General features: G+C 41.1%; 1 protein-coding gene across 1 annotated transcript in view; it reads right to left on the bottom strand.

Annotated features, from left to right (window-relative positions):
- The window catches only part of COL4A4 (collagen type IV alpha 4 chain), a 94821-nt gene that overhangs the window by 46021 nt on the left and 26745 nt on the right, over positions 1 to 22055 (bottom strand). The window contains exons 12-24 of the mRNA XM_059703355.1: positions 21520 to 21600; positions 20308 to 20361; positions 19982 to 20041; positions 19054 to 19098; positions 18685 to 18738; positions 17611 to 17680; positions 16718 to 16822; positions 12659 to 12823; positions 10171 to 10260; positions 9032 to 9195; positions 4755 to 4827; positions 3420 to 3526; positions 1160 to 1343 (exon numbers count right to left, since the gene is read on the bottom strand). Of these exons, the coding sequence (XP_059559338.1) occupies positions 1160 to 1343; positions 3420 to 3526; positions 4755 to 4827; positions 9032 to 9195; positions 10171 to 10260; positions 12659 to 12823; positions 16718 to 16822; positions 17611 to 17680; positions 18685 to 18738; positions 19054 to 19098; positions 19982 to 20041; positions 20308 to 20361; positions 21520 to 21600 (1252 nt within the window). The remainder of the gene's footprint in view (positions 1 to 1159; positions 1344 to 3419; positions 3527 to 4754; positions 4828 to 9031; positions 9196 to 10170; positions 10261 to 12658; positions 12824 to 16717; positions 16823 to 17610; positions 17681 to 18684; positions 18739 to 19053; positions 19099 to 19981; positions 20042 to 20307; positions 20362 to 21519; positions 21601 to 22055) is intronic.

Consider the following 22055-nt stretch of genomic DNA (forward strand, 5'->3'; position numbering starts at 1 on the left):
TAAGAAAAAATATTGAGTCCAAGAAGGATCCGTTTTAATAACACAGAGTAAATATTGGATTTATAGGCCCATAGATGTCGAATACCATGAAATCAGAAGCTTTGTGAATCATGAAATCGCAGCCAGTACCCATGCTAAGTTCAGAAGATTCGGCTCCTAGTTTGGATGTGGGGGGATTGTGCAAATAAAGCTACTGGGCAGGATATCAGTAACAGCTACCATGTCCCGAGGGCCGCTGTGGGTCAGGTGCTATAAATAGGTGGTCTCTTGTTTTCCTAAAGACCTTACAAGGTGGTTATTGTCATCCCCCATTTTAATCAGTGAGGAAAATAAGACTCCCAGCTTGTGCCTCTGAGTTCCCGTCTCCTTTAAAATGGGATGCTCCTCTTTTATCATAGGAATAATATCTCATAATGTATCAGTTCACATGCTCTCAACTCAAAAACACATGAGATGAATACAAATAATGTTCTATTCTGATGGGCCCCAGACCATGATTTTAAACCTTATTGAATTCCAAGGTATTTGCCTTTCTATGTTGTCAAATCAAGAACCAAAGATATTAGTTTCTTCTGAAATTTCACACTTAACAGTGTAGCCCAATGTATATGTACATATTACAAAAGAAAAAAAAATCTTAAATATTTTCCAACCTTTTAAAAAGTTTCCAGCTATCATACTGCAGATCATTTTATTGTTTGAAATTTACAAAACAGGCAGATATATTTAAAATCCTTTCTTTTTTTTCCCTGGATGCTTACAAATGGGTTTCCAGGAACAATATGATGTGTTTTTTTTTAATGAAACACTAGTGTTTTTTTATTAAAATATACTGCCTTATCTAAAAATATTATAAAAATCGATATTTTTGAATACATGTCATTTGAATATGGTCAGACTGTATAAGCTGATACTGAGAAATGCATGAAAGGCAACTTTCATATGCCAAACAAAGCAACAAAGGCATTTTAAGAATTTGTTTTAAATATTGATTGTGCTGTAATGCTTTTATTTGTTTGACACTATTCAAGATCTGAACAGTGGCTTGATGGAATTTTATTCAGCGGTTCTGCCATAGCTATAACTTTACCCAGAAGAGAGGCCCACTTTCCCATCTGTGATTTCACTTGACACTGTCACACAAAGTGTTCAAAATTACCTTTTCGACCCTTCACACCAACAGGGCCCCTCTCGCCTGGGTGGCCTGGGGCTCCTGGTTGCCCCCTTTGTCCTGGTGGACCAGGAAATCCCAGTCCTGGAGGCCCCCTTGGTCCTTCTCTGCCAGGGAGGCCTGGCAGTCCAGGAACTCCTTGATCACCTGGGCCTGCATCTTCATGATCCCCCTGGGAATGTTCGCATCATGAATCAATTACCAAACCATGAACTCAAAGTAGTCATTGTCATAGGCTAATGAAACACATGCAGAAAGCTCATAATTCCAGGAGAAAGGGACTCAATAGCAAATAGAATTCAAATTGATTAACTTAGATTCCTCTTAATAGTTTATATACATATTTACATATACATGTGATTGGGGGGGTGTCTTATGCCTCAAACACAAAGAGTTATGTGGTTGTGACATTTAAGAACAGAATAAGAAATTTTATATGGAACCATTCTTTATTTTAAGTATAATAAAATACAGAAATAAGTAAATTAATGGAGGTAGTAGGCTTGCGAATTGGGTAAGTTCTTATACATTTGAAATAGTTTTCCTGCACTCTTATGAGAAGACACAGGGATAGTCTCCATCGCCCTCCATGTCTGTGGACAAAGGCTGACCAATCCTTTCCCCTCCTGCATAAGAATTTGACCTTTGGTAACCGACTAGTTCTGTTTCTCTGGAAACTCCATCAAAATTGCATGTCAGCCGCATTACTAGGCAACCTTACTTATGGTAACATCAAACCTAGGTTGCAACATTTGCATCTGGTCTGGAAGAACTGGAAAGACCTTGAGTGGTGGCTCCTGTAACTGCCAAGTTCCTTTTGGGGTCCCCACAAGCTGTGCTGTGGAGATAACAGCTCTTATGGAGAATGCAGCCTTCAAGTCAGGGCTGCTCAAACATCTGCCACATGTGGCTCTCATCTCCTTCACCCCAACCGAATGCCCAGCTGCAAGGATTCTCACTCACAAGGAATGCCTGACCCTGTCATACTGGCAAGTTGATGGCCCTGTCTTCTATCCGTATGAATAGTCTGGTCTCAAATATGATATATAATAGTGTTGTGAGTCTGAATTGTTTTAATTAAGCTAGGAAGACCACCACACCCACTCCCCATGCCAACCCTCCCCCCACCCCCCCAGTGGCTGTAATAGAAATTCCTCTCCCGTTTGATCTGTAAATATACTTTGATTTTACACAAGCAGGTTAGTGTACACGATGAAAATTGCCACTCAGTGACACAGATTCTAAACAGTTTCTCAAGTGGAAAAATGAATTAAATAGGGACTATCAAATCTAGAGTAGAGTTTATTCACATACTTGAAAGCAGCTGAAAGACCAGAAAGCTAGAAACATTATCTAACCTGATTTCTAAGCTTTTGTCTCTTATTCACATGTATTCTTTCTGAATGAGCTCCTATAAAATCAGAACATGGTTCTTCTCTATTACAACACAGACTGGTGGAAGTGTCCCAATTGACTAAGTCACACATGTTTTGGAATAAGGCAGACTGGACTTTTCATTCCTATTTAGCCTACTTGATAAATAGATATCCTTAGTAACATACCCTAAACCTCCACTTCCTTACTGTAAAACTGGAGAGATAATTGCTCTTCAGAAGACTACTGTTATGAGTAAACATCTAGCGCACTTTCTGCGACACTGTAAGCATTAAAAATACCTCATATACCCAATATATTTTAAATTCCAAAGCATTGAAACATATCTTACAGTCTTTTCTCATGAACTTCATTACCTACATATGGCCTCCATCTAAAACATGATTGAAAAATGCAGAAATATAATTTATCAATGGATTTTCCATCAGCCAATACATTAGTTCAGTAGATTTGCACTAGTTTATCCTTCTTTGCTTGCTACTTCACGAGGGGACAGAACTCAAGATAATTTTCAAGACCTGTGCTTTATCCTTCACCTGACAGTCATCTGAACAGGTCTCAAATCAATAGGGGCTTTGAAGATACAAAGGGAAAAACCACCATAATAACGACACATAGAGACAGAAAGTCTTGTGATGACTGAAATGTCACTCAAGATGTTAGACCATCTGTAATGATGCCATCCATACCTTTTAGAACAATCATCTTTTTGTGGGAATGAATCAAAGGTGTCTTTGATTTCCAGCATACTAATATTTGACTGAGTCATAGCTTTCTAAGTTGAGAAGAGGAAAACAGATGTATTGTGCCCATGTAAGAAAGTGAAATTCTATAGTAGAATAATTATACATACTGGGGGTCCTGGATCCCCGATTGCTCCAGCATGTCCATCCCAACCATCTTGTCCCCGCTGCCCTGGAAATCCTGGGGGCCCATCAGGACCTCTTTCTCCTTTGCGCCCTGGGAACAAACGCCACAAAGATATTCAAGCTCTTATCAGAAGTGGGTGAAGTAGAGGAAGACTTGGGACTAAAGATAAAGGCTTGACCTTGGCTCTCTGTGAGCTGGTAGAGATCCCTCGGAGTGTCCCAGTTGACTAAGTCACACAAAATCAACTGTGCAAAAGTCAGGGGGGAGAATGACAATTGCCAACCCCTTGAATCTTCTATTTGGGAAACATCCCTCTTCCCATTCCGACAAGGAGGTACTGAATGGAGATGCCAATCACAACAGCATCTTCCCCTGCTTGTGTGATGTCAAACAAGGTCCTCTATCTCCTGGCCATCATGAACAGGGAGCTGATCCATGGACACTTGCTCCAGGCCAGTCCAATCCTTCCTGAATTTTTTTTCCTTCTAACTAGAGTGGAGAAGGTAGAGCTCTCTTTTATATCTGGTTGTAAGAACTTGGAGCTGCCTGGGACATGTACCCATAGCCTAGAGAAAGCTAATCTTGGGGGGAAAGTGCAAATAACATATTTCATTAAATATCAAGATGCAGGAGGAAGAGTCTCCTATGCAGTTGTCTTATGCAAACCCTACATCTAACCTTCAAATTTTGTTTAATTAGCCAATAAATTACTTTTTTAAAAAATATATTTTTATTGATTGCAGAAAGGAAGGGAGAGGGAAGAGAGAGATAGAAACATCAATGATGTGAGAGAATCATTGATTGGATGCCTCCTGCATGCCCCCTACTGGGAGTGGAGCCCACAACTTGGGCATATGCCCTTGACCGGAATCAAACCCGGAACCCTTCAGTTCACAGGCCAACACTCTATCCACTGAGCCAAACCAGGTAGGATACCATTAAATTACTTTTTCTTCTTCAAGTATTTCAAGCTGGATGTCTGTCACTTACAGCCAAAATACTCTTGATTAATACAGGATAATACAATGCGGTGAATAAACACTAGGCACATTAAAGGAGGGCTTGTTTCAAACCCAAGTTCACAACAATAAAGAGTTGAAAATATGACTAAAGGAGCACTATGTTGTCAAATAAGAGACAGAGGATTTGAAATTCAACATTCACATGACTTAGTAAAGGACAGAGAGTATTTTTTAAGAAATCTCAATAATCCTAAGTCTGGTTATAGAATCAAACTGTGGTCACAGGGGAAATTACTGCAAGAGGATGGTTCATATTTAATTCAGAAGATGGCAGTTAAGTGATCAACTAGGCTCACCTTTAACTCTTGATACAACCATGTCTCCCTTTTCTCCTCTGTTGCCAGGTGGTCCTGGGGCGCCAGCTTTTCCCTTGGTGAAAAATAATAGCAACAGATCAGTTTAACTGTGAGGGGTCAAAGATCATTCACATTCGTGTATATCGAATCTCTCTCTTCTTTCCCTCTAATCACCTGTTCTGGATTCTAGATTGGCACACTTGGTCTCATTCTCCTTCTTGCCTTATGAGGTGGGTCCTACCTTACAAAATTGAGGTTCTCAAACTGCATGTAAAAGCTGGTAGATCTGAACAAGGTCTGTACCCGAGTCAATAGAAATTTGTCACAGTTTCCTGGTTTTGACAATGCACTATGGATACGTAAGATATCATTGGTGGAAGCTCAGGGAAGGGTACACGGGAGTTCTCTGTATGATTGTGTAATTTCTTGTAAGTAAAACTTTATTTCAAAATAAAAATGTATAATTAAGAAAAAACTTTTAAAACTATCCTGGGCTTTGTAATGTAGAATTGAAAGGAGAGGGGTAGGTTAACCAGAGCAGCTGGCACTAGAGCTAAAGGCACAGGTTTAGAGGTGAGTTTGTGATTAAAGAGACTGATATTGAAGGAAGTTAATGAGCAAGAGAAGGAAAAATAAGAACCTTCGCTACCAATATATTTCCTCTGTATAGCAAGTAAAAAACTAATTCTGGCTGATGGGGTCATCATCTTTTGACATCAATTGCTCTGAGACTAGAGTATTTGGGTCATATTTTTTAAGTATTACCTAGTATTAAATAGCAAGCCATGTCAAAAACCTAGACCCTACTGTTGGTATATTGGAGTGGCTAAGCATTCTAGTAAATACAGTTATAGAAACACTAAACATACCTGAAGGTTACTTATCTGGTGGTAATAATAATAATAATAATAATAATCATAGACAAGAATTTGAAAGGAGGCAAAATGACTGATTTGACCAACTGCTTTGCTCTCACACAGGCTATGTTGTCTTCTTTTCACACAATCTTGCAACATGTTGAAGCCTTTAATCGGCCCTTAGTACTTTATACACAGTGAAGTATAAAGGGGAGAAGATACCAGAGACATGAGCACAGTGGCAGCATCAAACTGTGAGAATGGAAAGAAGCCAAAAATGTACCCAACAGGCATAAAAACTGAAATGGATATCATGGTTGGAAGCCAGTTCATTAGAGAAAATATACCTACACACACATACCAGCCACTCAACACCCCCAAGAATATCACTCTAGATCCTGTGTGTAATGATGTCTATGAAGAATCAAAAAGGTGAGTGGAACACATTCCTTACTAGAAATAGCCAAATTGGACAGGGAAGTAACTTTAGAAATCATAAAGTGCTCACATGGGTTGAGTGTTGCTTAAATTCTTATTTTTATTGTCTATGCTTTCATAAGTACCTGCCTGACAGAGGACATTTTTGTTGATGCGGGGATTTTATTAAGGCCCATGAAATCATTTAGTCTGGCCCTGCCAAGGCATTAGTGGTAAGTTAATGAAATGTTTGACCAAATATAGAAGGCTAATTTTTAAGTTGATAATTTTGTACGGCCCTTAAATTATGTTATTAATATCCAAATGGCCCTTGGCAGAAAAAAAGGTTCCCCACCTTTTTGGATAGTATCCAATCCAAGAGATGGATAATGAAAACGTCCTTTGATGGATAGGCTACCAACAGAAAACTATTCACGTACCATTTGAACCAGTTTCTCTCCAGAAGGAGAATATAGGCATGCTTAGTAAATGCCCTGGAGGAATGGATATACCCTGGAAGTCTGGGCAGATTATCAGTGAGCACATTGGCAGCTTAATGTATTGTAAATTGCTCTAATGTTTTGCATTAGAGTTTTAATTACTAGAATCAGATCATAGTCTTAATTGAGCTAGTAAGAAAAAAATTACCAGCGCTGTCTAGATTTCACTAGAGACTTCATTTACTGAGAACCTACAATGAGCCAGGCATTATTCTGAGTCCTGAGGACACAGCAATTAAAGACCATCCTGCCCTCATGGCACTGAGACTCTAGTGAAACAAATGTTGAATCTAAAAAATAACCTGGGGCAGAGAGGTTCCCAGCCACTTGGGGATCAAGAGCTGCTTTTCACAATTCTAAGACCCGAGATCACTAAACACATGTGTTAACACAACAACAAAATCCCAGCAGCAACAAAAATGTCCTCTCTGCCAGGCATGTACTAGTTGTTTCATACATGGTCTGGATCAGAGACTTCAATTGCGGTGGCTAGGGGGCCATGCCCTTCTGAGGAAAGTAGATAGGTGGCCATGGTGAGGACCGGAGAACACAGACCTCCTCCCAGGGGCACAGCCACCTCTCAGCTTCCAGCAGCGGTGGGAATGCACTGACCCTGTGTTAATGAACTGCCAGTTTCTCAAGATGGCCATAAATCTCATATTATTAACACACACACAACAACAACAACAGAGGAGATACACAGAAGAGTGAGAGCACCCACAGTGATTATCTGTTGTTCCTTCATGCTTCTTCCTTCTGTCCCTCTATCTCTCTTTTGCTTTTATGATGCCCCATAGTATGGACTTGGTCCCTAACTGTGGCCACAAAGTGATGAATTTAATACAGAGAAGTTATACGACAGAACCATACACAGGACAAAAACATCCAAAATTCAGCCAATTTAAAGACTTAAGTCCTTAGAGCAACTGAATTCCATAAACCATAGCCAGGATAACCCTGAATGAACTAATAATCCACAGTCCAAGATATTAGCCCTGAGAAGCAACACAATAGAAAGCTGCAAAAATATTTTAGAACCATAAAGTCTTCATTAAGATTAAGTACAACAAAAACATGAGTATAATAAAATGCTGAATTAGAAAAGCAGACTATAAAATGCAAAGTACTTAATATTTGCCACCAAGACCATTCCACATACACGCGTGAAGGACCTAGCTTCCTGTTGAGTAGACTTTGCAAGTGCGCTTTACAGTGTAACGGGGTAGTGCAGGGACAGCTCAATCACCCCCCTCACTTCAGGGTCTTAGTCGGAACCTTATTTTCATGAGATTTCCTGGGGAAAATGGAAAGGGTACAGGTGCTGATGGTTAGGCTCCAGGTCACCCAAGGATTAAGCCTCTTTAGTAAGGAGGGAAAGGAGGGCTGTCTCCAGCCTCCAGGAGAGAGTCCTGGGGGCAGTGATTTTATTCTGAGGGACAGCTGGAAGGCTATGCCTCCACCTGAGTCATTGCAATGGTCAGCAAAAGACAGCCATTTTGAGATACACCTCATCCACTCTCTGGCACTAAATATCATATAAACTCTGACAATGCCAATATTTATATCTCCAGCCTCTACCTCTTATCTGAATCCTCAACTTGACTATCATCCCCCTGGTTTACTTGGCATCTCCACTTGGTTGCCCACTAAGCATCTCAAACGTAAAATGTCCCCAATGATACTGTTTCCTTTCATGAACCCATGCCTGCTCCTCACATTGTCTTCACCATCTTGGCTTCATCCTTTATGTCTCTTTTTCTCATGTACCATGTCCAGTCTAACAGCCAACCTGTTAGCTCTACCTTCAAAATATATCCAGAACTGACCACTTCCCCCCATGTGCTGTACTACCATGTTAATCCCTGCTCTATTATATTTCACCAGGATTGTTGCCACAATCTACCTACTTCTCCCTTGCTCCCTGTGGTCTGTTTTTAACAGAGCCACAAGGGTGATCCATTGGAAATGAATGTCACATTATGTCTTTCTTTTCTTAAAACTCAACACTGGCTGTTCTGTGTCATCCAGAGTAAAAACTCAAATCCAACCCACTCACAAAGCCCCACGCTCAGCAACCTTCCTATTCTCCAGCCACTTCTTTGACTTCCTCTCCTTCTGCTCTTCCCTTCATTCTGTCCACTCAAGCCACACCAGATGGGGTTGGCCTTTATTGCCACCTGCCATGCTGTATATTTATGCATCAGTCTGTTACTCGTATATAGTGTATGTCCTCCCAACAGAGTAGAGGCCCCCAGGGGACAGAGACTGTGTTCTGGACTCTGCTGCATCCCAGCACCTACAATAGCATCTAGAACATAGTAGGTGCTCAATAAATATGAATCAAATGGATGGATGAATGAATGAACGAACGAACGAATACAGATGATTTTGGGGGATTGATATATTTATAGGTTCAAAACAAAATATAACAGACACAGGTACTGTTGAATTCTATCTCTGTCTCTTTTAACTAGAAAGATTGTTACTTGTAAGAATTACTCACTGGTGGCCCTGGAGATCCTTCAGCACCAGGGAGGCCTGGGTGACCTCTTTCTCCAGGCCACCCAGGGAGCCCCAAGTCTCCCTTACTTCCCTGCCTCCCAGGAAGTCCTGGAGGGCCTGGCAAGCCTATGGGACCAGGCTTGCAGTCACAGAGCCCCGCATTTCCTAGACAGAGGATAAAAGACAGCTTTGTCATATTACTGAGTAAAATCCCAATAAAGGCTTTATAATACAAAACAAATAGTGAAAATAAAGAGAGTCTAATGTGCACAATCCTTTTAGCAGAACTGATAAGGTGTGCTGTGGGGCATGGGCAGGAGGCGGGCACGTAGTCATGGGCTATATGGGGTGGATATATCATTTCTATACAAATGGGGTATTATCAATCTTAATAATTCATCCTGACAAATTCTAGCGGAAAAGCTTATGTCCAATTCTAATTAAGAAACTTTAATAATAAGAAAGCTTCTTTTTTTAAAAAAGTTTGTCTCTTATTTGGTTCCTATGAAAAAAAGGTCTCTTGATTGATTCCCGCTATAGAATCAACAACAGAAATTCGGTTACAGCATAAACCCTGAACATTTAAGGAAGCAAAAGAATATGCGAAGAGGGATTATTGACTGCATTGAACATTACAATTGATAACTCACTACAATGCAATTATCAGTACTTTCAATCTCAAAATAAGTGTCTTTGTGATAGTCAAACTCCTCAGCTCTCATACCCACCTGACTCAGATGGTCAAAAAGGCACCAGACAAGTTTGGGCAGAGAAACAGAGCCAGAAGCACTTGATGAGTCTGGGGAACAGGGAAACCACAGAGGGAAACTAAAATAAAAGATCAATACTGCCCTTTCTCTGCTTCTTTTAAGGAATCAAGAGGATTTCGTGGAAAAATTATTACTTTGAGGAAAATTTCATGGCAGATAAGATTCTCCTTTATTCTCTAAAATATTAGGAGCTGACTTTTTGGAAAGATCTAATCACATGATGAGCATATAATGAAGTGGAATATTTACCAGGGGTAACTAAGGGCAGTAACAAATCTAAATGAGATGCCACATTGTACGTGTCGTAAGTGCCTCCCAATCCTGCACATGCCGTTGTCTTCTGGGAATGCTACCTTTGCAGCATACTTGCCTTTTTCTCCTTTTGAGCCTCTTCTTCCTGGAGGACCCATTTTGCCTTTTGGTCCTTGTGGTCCAGGGTGTCCAACACTACAATATATAACTTTATAGTGGGAAAGGGGATGGGCAGAGAGAATCACACAGTTTTTGTGAATGTCTCCTACAGCACAAGTTAGGAGTGTCTCTTGCACTCATATCTTCCCCTCAGCCCACTCTTTCTTTCATTCCTCTTGATTCTTTCTCTCTGATATAAGAATAGACCATATAATTGTCACAGCATGCTTCTTCCACCATAACCTTTGGTAAAGCCATACTAATCTCAGCACTAATTAGTGGGGTGCAGAGCAAGGCAATGGACAACAACAGAAACAGCCAAAACAAAGCAAACAAAACACTAAAAGTAAGTGTATCACAAAGATCGTTTTCTCTTCCAATTATCAATAATAACCTAATGAAGAAAGCACAAAGCAGAGCTTGTGAAAGCAGAACTTAAGAGATACCTGATTAAGGATGACATGTAGAATGCAAACCGTAAGTTCCTTGTTCTCTCCAAACTCCAATAAAATAGCATGCAGTAAAAGAATATTATCAAAAGCCATAAACCTCACACTAAAGAAAAGGAAACAATGCAAAAATGTAAAAAGACTTAGCAGACCCTTTAAAAAGCTGAATTCTAAGCAGACAGTAAGGAAAGCGGAGAAAGGACACAATTTATATCAGAAATCCCTCCCAAAACTCAGGAATTGGAACCTCTGAAGTAGAATGACAATGAGGCCCCAAACAAGATCCCTTTCTCAAAAATTGCAGCAGGATAAAACAACAACCCCGCAAAGCTGCAGGAAACAATGCAGCAGGAAGAAAACTTTAAAAGAAACCATGTGATTTTAAAAGCAGGTGAAAGAAGACATTTTATCCCTGAAACATGAACAGGCTGCTGCAGAAGGAACCATTAGAAGGGAACACTAGCAACAACAAAATCCTTGAAAATTAGAAAAAATATATGACAGCAGAAATTTAAAAATTCAGGAGCAGAGTTGGAAGACAGAGTTGAGAAGATCTCCTAGAAAGTGTTACAGAAAAAAAAAAAAGTAAAGAATAATAGATCAAACATTTTACTGACAAATCTATAGAGTCCAGAAAGAGAAAAAGGAGAGTGGGGAGAGGAGAGAATAGCTTCAAATAAGTAGTTCAATATTTTTTTTAAATGAAGATTTGTGTTGGACCAAAAGTACCCACTCCATGTCTGCAAATAAATGCCAATGCACACACACACAAAGGCAAATCACTGTGAAGTCTAAGGACATGAGAAACTCATAAGTTTGTACAGAAAACAGATTTCAAACAAATGTCATGTATCTAAATGTCATTGAATTTGTCAAAAACAACACGGGAAGCTAGAAGACAATGAAGAATGCTTTTAAAAACCTGAGGGAAAATATTTCCAATCTAGAATTTTATACTCAGCCAAACTATTGATCAAATTCTACTTTAGATTAATGCCATTTTCAGACATGTAAGATCCCCCAAATTTATGCTTTTTCTCAAGAAGTATAATGAGAGAGTAAATGAGTGAAAGAAATATATGTTGTAGGAAACAGAGAGAGAAAGAGAGAGTGCCCAGAATAATGGTGAAGATAGATCTCAAGACACTATCTCAGCAGTCAATTAAAAATGAAACCTGACCTAATTTGAACAGCTCAAAAGCTCCAGGAGAGATTTATTTAAAGAGGTAACACTGATAGAATATTTAATGAGTTATAATGTACTATTGGGATGATATTTCTATAATTCAAGGTGGGTTCAGGTTGAATTAGCAAACACACAAAGAAAACAAGACAATTGTTAGCAAAATATCATGCTAGAAAAGTAATGATAGATAGTATTATGTGGCAGAATTGGTGAATAGCATTTTATAACTATTCATTGTAAATACTGAGTGTTTATTTATTTAACTGAAATTTGGATACTAACAATATTTTTCAGTGTGCACATGTGTGGTTGGGAGGGAGGGAAAGACAGCTACATTTATCTTGTATCGAGGGAATACAAAAGATAATGCTCAAACCAAAAAATTAAGAAATAACAATACAAGCGTGTTGAATGGCAACATAGAGACAAATAACAAAAGATCCAAGAAGAAACAGGAGAAGGGGTTGTGTAGGATGGCAGTTCGCTATAACTGGCTTTGTAGAATTGTTTGACTCCTAAGCCAGGTCCATTATAGCTCTGATAAAAAATTAAAACTACATTTATAAAACACAAATTGTATTAACTTACAAAATTCTATCATTACACTTAAATTCTCCACCAAATAGTTTCATATGCTTTCATTGATGTGGTAGTCCAATAATATTAGTTTACTTTTTGTGGTAATAATACTAACTTGGCTCAGGAAATATGAAACATTTTTTAAAATATTTAGAAAGTCACATTTTCTGAATGATGCTACAAATATCAAATTCCACATAAACGCTAATGACTATGAGTGAGGAGCACTTTACCATCTGATCCTGGAGGTCCCTGACATCCCGGTGCTCCCGGCAGCCCAGGTGGTCCCGGGTCCCCTGGTTTTCCTGGAGCGGAATCAGGTCTCGCAGGAAGGCCGGCTTCCCCTGGAACTCCCGGATGCCCAGGAAACCCTGGCGGCCCAGGGAGCCCCATCATGCCTCCAAGAGAAACCAAGAATGAAAACCACACAGACTCTCAGACTAAAGGTGTCTGTGGAAGAAATCAAACCAATACATTCTGTCTTGGACTGAGGGAGTTTTTAAAGGGAAAAAAATGTAATTAAAAAATAACTGAATATCCCCTTCATCAAAATGCCTCACCCCCTATGAAACAAGCACATAAGTAGAAACAAATTTGGGGAATCAGATTTTCTTTCCTTCTCCCCATTCTTTAGGATTATTGGGAAAGAAATATATATTACCTAATTAAAGTTATTTTTTCAATCTTTCCACCTTGATAACTTGGTAAAAATCCTAACTAATAAAAGAGAAACATGGTAATTAGCCATACATCCGCTACCCTTCCCATTGGCTAATCAGGGCGATATGCAAATTAACTGCCAGCCAAGATGGCGGCCAGCAGCCAGGCAGCTTGAAGCTAACATGAGGCTTGCTTGCTTCAGTGACGGAGGAAACCAACGTTCCCCGCCTGCTTTGCCGGCCTCTGAGCTTGCAGTTTGAAACATTGTTACAAATATAGATACTAAACAAAACCCCAGAAACCTGTTTTCAGCGAGCCGGGATCTCAGAGCTGGAGTTGATACAGTGTTTCGATTATAGAACCCAAACAAACCAGATACCTGCTTTCAGCAGCAGAGGCCTCAGAGCTGGAGCCAGAGCTAAAGCTGGCCCAGAATAAAAAGAAAAAAAAAAAGAAAAAAAGGAGCAGTTTGTAGCTTCAGTCACCTGCCAGCCTGAAAACAGCCCTCAGCCCCTCACCCAGACTGGCCAGGCACCCCAGTGGGGACCCCCAACCAGAAGGGTTGTGTGACCAGCTGCAAACAGCCATCATCCCCTCATCCAGGCTGGCCAGGCACCCCAGTGGGGACCCCCACCCTGATCCAGGACACCCTTCAGGGCAAACCAGCCGGCCCCCACCCGTGCACCAGGCCTCTATTCTATATAGTAAAAGGGTAGTATGCCTCCCGGCACCGGGATCAGCGTGACAGGGGGCAGCGCCCAAACCCTCTGATCGCCCTGCGGCTCTGTGTGTGACAGGGGGTGGGGCCACAACCTCCCTATCCGCCCTGCTCTGTTCGTGACAGGGGAAGGCGCCCCAACCCCCTGATCAGCCCTGCTCTGTGCCTGATAGGGGGGAGCTCCCCAATCCCCTGATCGCCCTGCGGCTCTGTGTGTGACAGGGTGCGGCGCCTCAACCCCCTGATCGGCCCTGCTCTGTGTGTGACAGGGTGCGGCACCCAAACCCCCCCCCCCCCCCCCCGCCACAGGCCCTGCTCTGTGTGTGACGGGGTAGAGCCATAACCTCCCCATCGGCCCTGCCCTGAGTGTGAGAGTGGCGGCGCTCCAACCCCCTGATCGGCCCTGCTCTGAGCCCAACCAGGGGCTGCACCTAGGGATTGGGCCTGCCCTCTGCCATCCGGGAGCAGGCCTAAGCCAGCAGGTTGTTACCTCCCGTGGGGTCCCAGACTGCAAGAAAGCACAGGCCGGGCTGAGGGAACCCCCCTCTTCCCCCCCAAGTGCACAAATTTTTGTGCACCGGGCCTCTAGTAATATCAATAAGCACATTAGCACATTTAGTGAATAAAAGTATGGACTCACAAAACCATCTATATAGGACATGAAGCAGCCTAGGTTGGTGGGGAAACATAAAGGTGCTGGATTTGAACCTGGCGTCTTCCCCTCTGGCCACAGGTACTTAACGTCTTTAATCCTATGTCTGTCTCAGAGGCCTGTTATGAGGATTAAATAAAATAATCCACCTAAGAAGCTTAGTGCAATATCTGGTAATAGCATGTGCTCATCGAACAATTAGTCTTCAGTGTGTTCAGAGTGAGTAATGCAGCAGAAGCTAAAGCCTGCTTCCCCTTGACATTCTACTCCCTCTCTGGTGGCTTTGCCTTAAAGACAGCTGGAAGCCTTCGTGTGACCTTGACCTCTTGTCCTAGCCGTGTCTTCCTAAGCACACCTGGCTCTAGAATCTCTTTGTGGAAGACTGTAGTTTTCAAAGATGGTCATGTGGTGCTCTGTTCCTCATGTTCCTGTGGAACCTTGACTTTCCCCATCGCAAGGTTGGGGGTTTCCCTCCCTTTGAAGGTGGCAGGCGTTTGCGATTACTTGGGCTCATGGAACACGGTGGGAGTGGCACAATGGTTTCCAAAGCTAGATTATTAAATGTGATTCCATTTCTGCCTTGTGAGCTGAAACACTTGGGCCTGGAAGAGTGGCCCACCATAGAAGCAATCCCACTGTTCCAAAGCCACCTGGTGAGGAAGTCTAAATGCACAGAGAGGCCTGAGGCTACACGAGAGAGATAGGAGGGAGATGCCTGGCCAGTCTCACATTCCAGTTCCTTCCTGCAATCAATCCTTGATCTAGAATAGCTCAGCTTAGCCCTTCTATTTGGAACCACAGAGAGAGTGAAGGCTACTATAATGATTGTTGTTCTGTTAAGCTACTAGGTTTGGATAACAAGTTCATAGATAGACCACTGAAACCCTGTCGGTAATCAGTAATATAGTATGCTAGTTAAATAATGGCTTTCATTATTGTGTGTACATGTGCTGGGGCTTTACTACATATTTCCACACATTATCTTTACTCCTCAAACAATCCTGCAAAGTTTGTACCTTAGAGATAAGCCATGGAAAATTTAGGCCAAATATGAGTAAAATAATAGCTAATATCAGTGAGTCTTTACTATATGCCAGGCTGTAGTCTAAGAACTGTATATGTAGGTATAGATAGATAGATATACTGGTAGATGATATAGATAGATATAGATATAGATATAGATATAGATATAGATTACTTCTTTCAACCTAAACAAGAACTCCATTTTCCAGAGGAGAAAACTGAGGCACATAGAGGTTTACTAGATGCTCAAGATCATACAACTTGTAAGTAGAGGAACCTGGAATGTTCTTAGTCCTTAGTGTGAATGCATAACTGTTTCACTATACTAAGTGGCAGGGCTGTGATTCAATGACAGGTGGCTGACCCAAAGCCCTGCTTACCTCATGCTAAATACTGTAGATCATTAAAAAATAAAATATGTATAATAAAGGCTCTACACATTGGTGTACTTAAGGCAAAAAGAACATGTGTTCCTGTAGACTTGGACCCTTGGAGCTTAGGAGAGAGAAAGGTAGAGGTAACACGCTTTGGGGGAAGAGAGGAAGGAGAAAAGCACATATAGGGATTTTTTTTTGGGGGGGGGGAGGGGAGGAGGGAAAGAGGAAGATTGTTGTTTTGTTGTGTGTGTTTTTAACTAAGACTGAATCAAAATTTTACTTTTTAATTCATAATTTGTATTTCCACATTTCACGTGGGAAATTTAAGCTGGGAGCAGGTGGAGGAAATCAGTTTTGACAATTAGGTATCGGAGCTCCAGTGGCGCAATCGGTTAGCGCGCGGTACTTATAAGACAATTAGGTATCAACAGGGAGAGCCATCCAGAGGGTGGAGAAGGCCCACAGAAACACTGGCACCCTGGCACGATTCCAGATCTCGTCTGCAAGTGATGCTGTCCCGGGAAGCCTGTTCTGCAGACACATTCCTCACCACACCCCTGACACCTCGACTGAATATTTCTGAGGTGCGGCCCAGGAACCTGGGCTTCTTCCCAGCAAGCGATTAACTGGTTGGAGTGCGTGGTGCTGAACCCCGGCTGTCCATTAGAAATACAAGGCACTTTTATAACAGCAGAGGCCTAGGTCCATGCCCCAGGGAGTCCAACATTCTTCGTCTGGGGTGGAGACAGCCCTCGGTGTTTTGAAACACTCCCAAGGGGATTCAGTGTCAGCTGGAGTTGAAAACCCTCTGGTGCGGAGGAGGATGGAGCAGACCTGGTTTATAAAGCCAGTGGGTTCATACCTGGACAGGTTTCCCCTGGTCGACCCGGGGGGCCGGGGGGACCGGGGAACCCAACAGCCCCCATTTCTCCATAGCGGCCAGGGAGTCCTGGATCCCCCGGAGGACCTGCCAAAAAGAATGACACTTGTGAATATAATAAGCATATACCTACATTGTAAAATCCCACACAAGTGCTTTCTGTGACGCTTGCTGAAATGCAACTAGGAGACTGCTTCATAGTTTCCCTCCACATTTTACATGTTATATCTTAGATATGAGCCTTTCATCCTGACTGGTTTGGTTCAGAGGATAGAGCGTCGGCCTGCAGACCGGGGGGTCCCAGGTTCGACTCCGGTCAAGGGCATATACCTTGGTTTGCGGGCACATCCCCAGTAGGAGGTGTGCAGGAGGCAGCTGATCGATGTTTCTCTCTCATCGATGTTTCTAACTCTCTATCTCTCTCCCTTCCTCTCTGTAAAAAATCAATAAAATATATATTTTTAAAAAGATATGAGTTTTTCATCTGGTCTGCAGATGCATGACCTTGGAGCGGCGCTGTCTGTCATTGATTTAGGCTGCTCTGGTCTTGCAGGTGCCATCTTGGTAGGTCTTAGTCAAATGGTTTTACATATATTCTAATAGATAAAACACCCTACTTTCTAAAAGGCGACATAGTAAAAAAATCCCAGCATACAGTGTACATACTAAAATAAAATTTGATGTCTTATGCCGTTAGAGATGAACTAAGATGCACATCTCTACCTGCACTTGCATAATTATAGATTCGCACTAAAGTTCACCTATTTAACCTGCCTCATGTGCAAACTATGGCAATATTGGGCCATATTCCTCTGTCAGGGACACTCAAACCCCATTTCCACATTATTAATGGAAGACCTGAATGAAACACAAACCTTTGAGTGGAGGAGGTGGAGTTGTCAACGCCCCTGGCGGTCCTGGGTACCCGCGGTCTCCGGGATCCCCCTGGAATCATTAATGCATTGACTTTCCTTAGAAATAGGAATATTTTTTCATGTTGCCTAGCACTGAATAAATATTATAAGGACCAAGAGTCCATTCATAGAAGAAATAAAGACTAAAGGCAGACTAGAGAAATGGATAGTTCATGGATTTCTAGGAAAAACAGGCATTCGACCTTTTTCCTATGCGCAGAAATAAATAACCAACTAGCAACGTTCTCTCAAAAGAAAAGAAAATGGCCTTCACCAATTTTGCTCACTGGTTGAGCATCAGCCAATGGACTGAAGGGTCTTGTGTTAGAATCCAGTCAAGGGCACGTACCTAGGTTGCAGGCTCGATCCCCACATATGGGAGTCAACCAATCGATGTTTCTCACATAGATGTTTCTCTCTGCCCCTCCTTTCCACTCTCTCTAAAAATCAATGGAAAAAATATCCTCAGATGAGAATTAACAAGAAAATAAAATGTTTTTAACTCCAATAAAGTTATTCCATTCTCATAAATTAGATACCTCTGAAGCCATAAAGTTTCTTAAATATACCATGAGCATTAATGTCTGATTTGACACTCTAGGACAAATAGTTTTGATTCACCTACAAGAGCTGAATCCACATTTTATTTTAGCAGCAAATATGGTCCCCTCCATTGTGTCCTCTTAGTGCTACCATGGCTTGTCCTGAGCTAGAGCTGAATGTAAGGTCACAGAGGTTGCAATGAAACAATTCAGTGGTGGTAAAAGCAAAGAGCTTTCCACAGCTCCCTCTGGTTTTAATCGAGATGTTGTATGATTCCCATGGAATTTTTTAAACTTTCAAAAGGATCATTGTTCAAATGTAAAATGTAATCATTACAACATGCAATAAAATAATATATACAAAATTAACTCTGTCTCTTTCAAAAGTTACATTTTTGAATTATTCTTTGGAATATTTTTTAAACCTATATTGGACCACATAAGGGATGTGGAATTTGTCAGGTGGGTACTCTGACAGGTTCACTTTTTTTACCTTTGGACCAGGAAATCCAAATGACCCAGGAGCTCCAAACAGTCCTTGTTCACCCTATAAATAACCAGAAACATGCCTTTTTAAAAAAATGTTACTAGGTGACAAATTATCTCATTGTCATTTAATTTGAGCGACACATGCTCACAGAGATTCTGTGCAAAATCTTAACATCTTAACACTACTTTGGGGTTGCAGCAGTTTTGTGCTTTAGACTTTGCACCCACAGCTAAAACATGTAATTTGTAAAGTGAACATGTCTCCCTTTCCAATTCTGCGTGTGTGTTTGCATGCACTGGTCCAACTTTTGAATGACACTCAATTGCATTTACTAATTAAAGTGTATTTATCATATCCATACTGTACACTTACCTTTAATCCTGGAAAACCTGGAGATCCATAGGAGCCAGGAAAACCCTAATAAATTCACACAAAAATGACACAAACTGAGTTAAATTAAAATGCATGCAGCAGCTCAAGGAACCCTATTTCACGTGAAGGGATTGCACCATGCATATTTCATCTTATCCGCTAAGGTCATTGAATAAAAGAAAATAAATATAAAGTAGATTTCATTTCTTTATCACATTTACTATTTTAATTGGTAAAGACCAACTTTAAAAAATGTATGTCCTCACCAGTGCTTCAAATTAAAAACATATTTTGTTGTTGTTACTATTCCATTTTAGTTTATTTAACTTAATGCTTGTGTTGGTCTAAACATCTTTGAAACCATTGCAATATAATTTGCCTACAGATTAATAGTTGCTCTAAGAATTATCAGCAATAAAAATTAACCATGGAAGCCAATTTTGTCCCACTCAACACTAAATTTAGAGCCAAATAAACCCAATACCCATGTTCACTGGGTCTGACCTCGATGGTCACTCTATGAATGGGGACCACACTAGCGACATGCGTGGTGATGTTTGAGGCCTGATTCTGTGCTTCTTTTTTAGCTCCTGCCCCTACATCAGTACTTTCTTTTATTCAATACGCTTAAATGAACAATTCCAAGCTGCTATCACACTGACACTGAGCCAGACAGGAAATGCCACAATCCTGTTACTTCCCTCCAGTTCTCCTATCTCCTGCTTGCCTGTTTATCCAAATGATGTCAATAGAAGGGGTGTTCTGGGCTTTGAGCTATTGTACAATTCTTGTTGTCAAAATTCTATTGTTCCTATTTGAAATAACCCCATTTTTGAACTCTCAGAAGTAGTGATCTAGTTTTATAAAAATTTAAGAAAGAAATGCCTCCATACTCACTGAAGTTAAGGGTGGCATGAACGATCCTTACCCGAGGGCCTGGGAAGCCAGGGATGCCCTTTTCTCCTTTCTCCCCAATACCAGCTTCTCCCTTAGAAAGATGGCATTTACAGGGGTTCAAACAACAATATTTCAGCAATAGAGAATGCAAACACAAAATGAAAAATAAAAATTGTTGCCAGCAAGTTAAAGAAATCAACACTTTACAATAGGAACCCTACAGGACTATGATAACACAGTGACAAATTCTAGTAACATATACTGACATTTAAAGCAATGATAAAGAACACAATTTTTTTTTTTAAATTAAGTTAGCACATGATACAAATTTTTTAAAAAGTGACTTCAATAAATTACCTTGGGTCCTGGAGGTCCTGGAGGTCCAATCATTCCAGGTATTCCTTTAACACCCTAAAAGTCATAATGAATGTAATCTGGCTTATTATTATTACTAGAGGCCCGATGCATGAAATTCATGCACTTGGGGGGGATCCCTCACCCCGGCCTGTGCCCTCTCACAGTCCGGGAGCCCTCAGGGGATGTCCAACTGATGGCTTAGGCCTGCTCCCAGGCCTAAGCCATCAGTTGGACATCCTTTGCGCTGCTATGGAGGCAGGAGAGGCTCCCGCCACCGCTGCTATACTTGCCAGCCCTGAGCCTAGCTTCTGGCTGAGCAGCACTCCCCCTGTGAGAGCGCACTGACCACCAGGGGGAAGCTCCTGCATTGAGTGTCTGCCCCCTGGTGGTAAGTGCACATCATAGCGACTGGTCATTCCTCTGTTCGGTCAATTTCATATTAGCCTTTTATTATATAGGATTATTATTTAACCCATTGAATTCCATCTCAGAAATTGCCTTTAAGCATCCATTGTATTAATTTTTAAAATAAGAAATTACTCAACTGTCGCTAATTAGTAACTAAGGTCCAGGAGCACCTATGAGCCTGACACTGTTCAGGCCAGTTCAGTGTGAGAGGTGTGACATCTGGGGCACAGGTGGAGAATGACCACGGAGCCCCGGCAACAGATTCACGCTGAGAATGCAGCCACTGAGAGGAATGTCTCATTTTGAGCCAATTAGTAAAATTTAATCCAGTAATTGACATCATCAACAGAACCTGAATGTGGCATCCATAACATCAGCACTGAAAGCTAAAAGAGGAATTGATCTTTACCAAAAAGTGTATTATGTGCCCCATTTTATGCATCAGTTTCCTTTTCTATCATCAAAACATCAAGCCCAGATGTAACATCTAAAGACAACTGGACTTACAGTGTTTTTTCAGCCCACACACCAAAGACAATATTAATGGGGCATATTTGATGAAGGGCAGGTCACAGTTGAGCAGCCCAAGCTAGGCCTGGGTAAACTTGAACACACTGGTAATCTTTTCAAGCCTCATTTTCCAACTGTGTACATGGGGCTAATAATTGTACAAACCTGTTAAGGTGGGGTTGGGATTAATGCAGTGATGGGTGTAGGTGCTCAAGATTTGGCTGGCTCAGGTACGTGTTCAGGCAATGGTGGCTATTACCACTTTACCAAAGTAACATAGGGACTGGAAGTTACCTTTTCTCCTTTATAGAGACAAGAATCAGGTGGCTGTACCAGTCGGGTTGGTCCAGGAGAACCTTGCTGGCCAACCTCGCCCTTGAAATAAAAAATCAAGATAATACGAATTTCACATGAACTTTACTTTGAAATAAAATTTAGAACAAGGAAGACTTTCACCCATGGATTGTGATGTGATGCTTAAAATCCCATGTGTCATGGATTTAAAACTAAAACCATGACATATAAATGATATCATTTTAAATATTGATTGTTTTTCATAACTAATACACACTTGTTGTTAAAAATAAATTTAAAAAATAAAAGTGCCCCATAATCTTACCATCCTAGAGATAATCTCCATTAAAATAAGTGTATATTTTAGAGTCCTCTTGTTATTGTAGTTTTTATAAAATTGAGCGTACCCTTTTGTAACCTATACTTTCTGCTCAACATTATATCATAGGCGCCTTCCCACATCACGAAGTGTTCCAATATATCTTTGACAATGTGACATTTGCTAAATGGCTGTACCACATGCACCCAACCAGACT

Source organism: Myotis daubentonii, chromosome 7 (assembly GCF_963259705.1).
Source record: "Myotis daubentonii chromosome 7, mMyoDau2.1, whole genome shotgun sequence".
NCBI classification, from domain to species: domain Eukaryota; kingdom Metazoa; phylum Chordata; class Mammalia; order Chiroptera; family Vespertilionidae; genus Myotis; species Myotis daubentonii.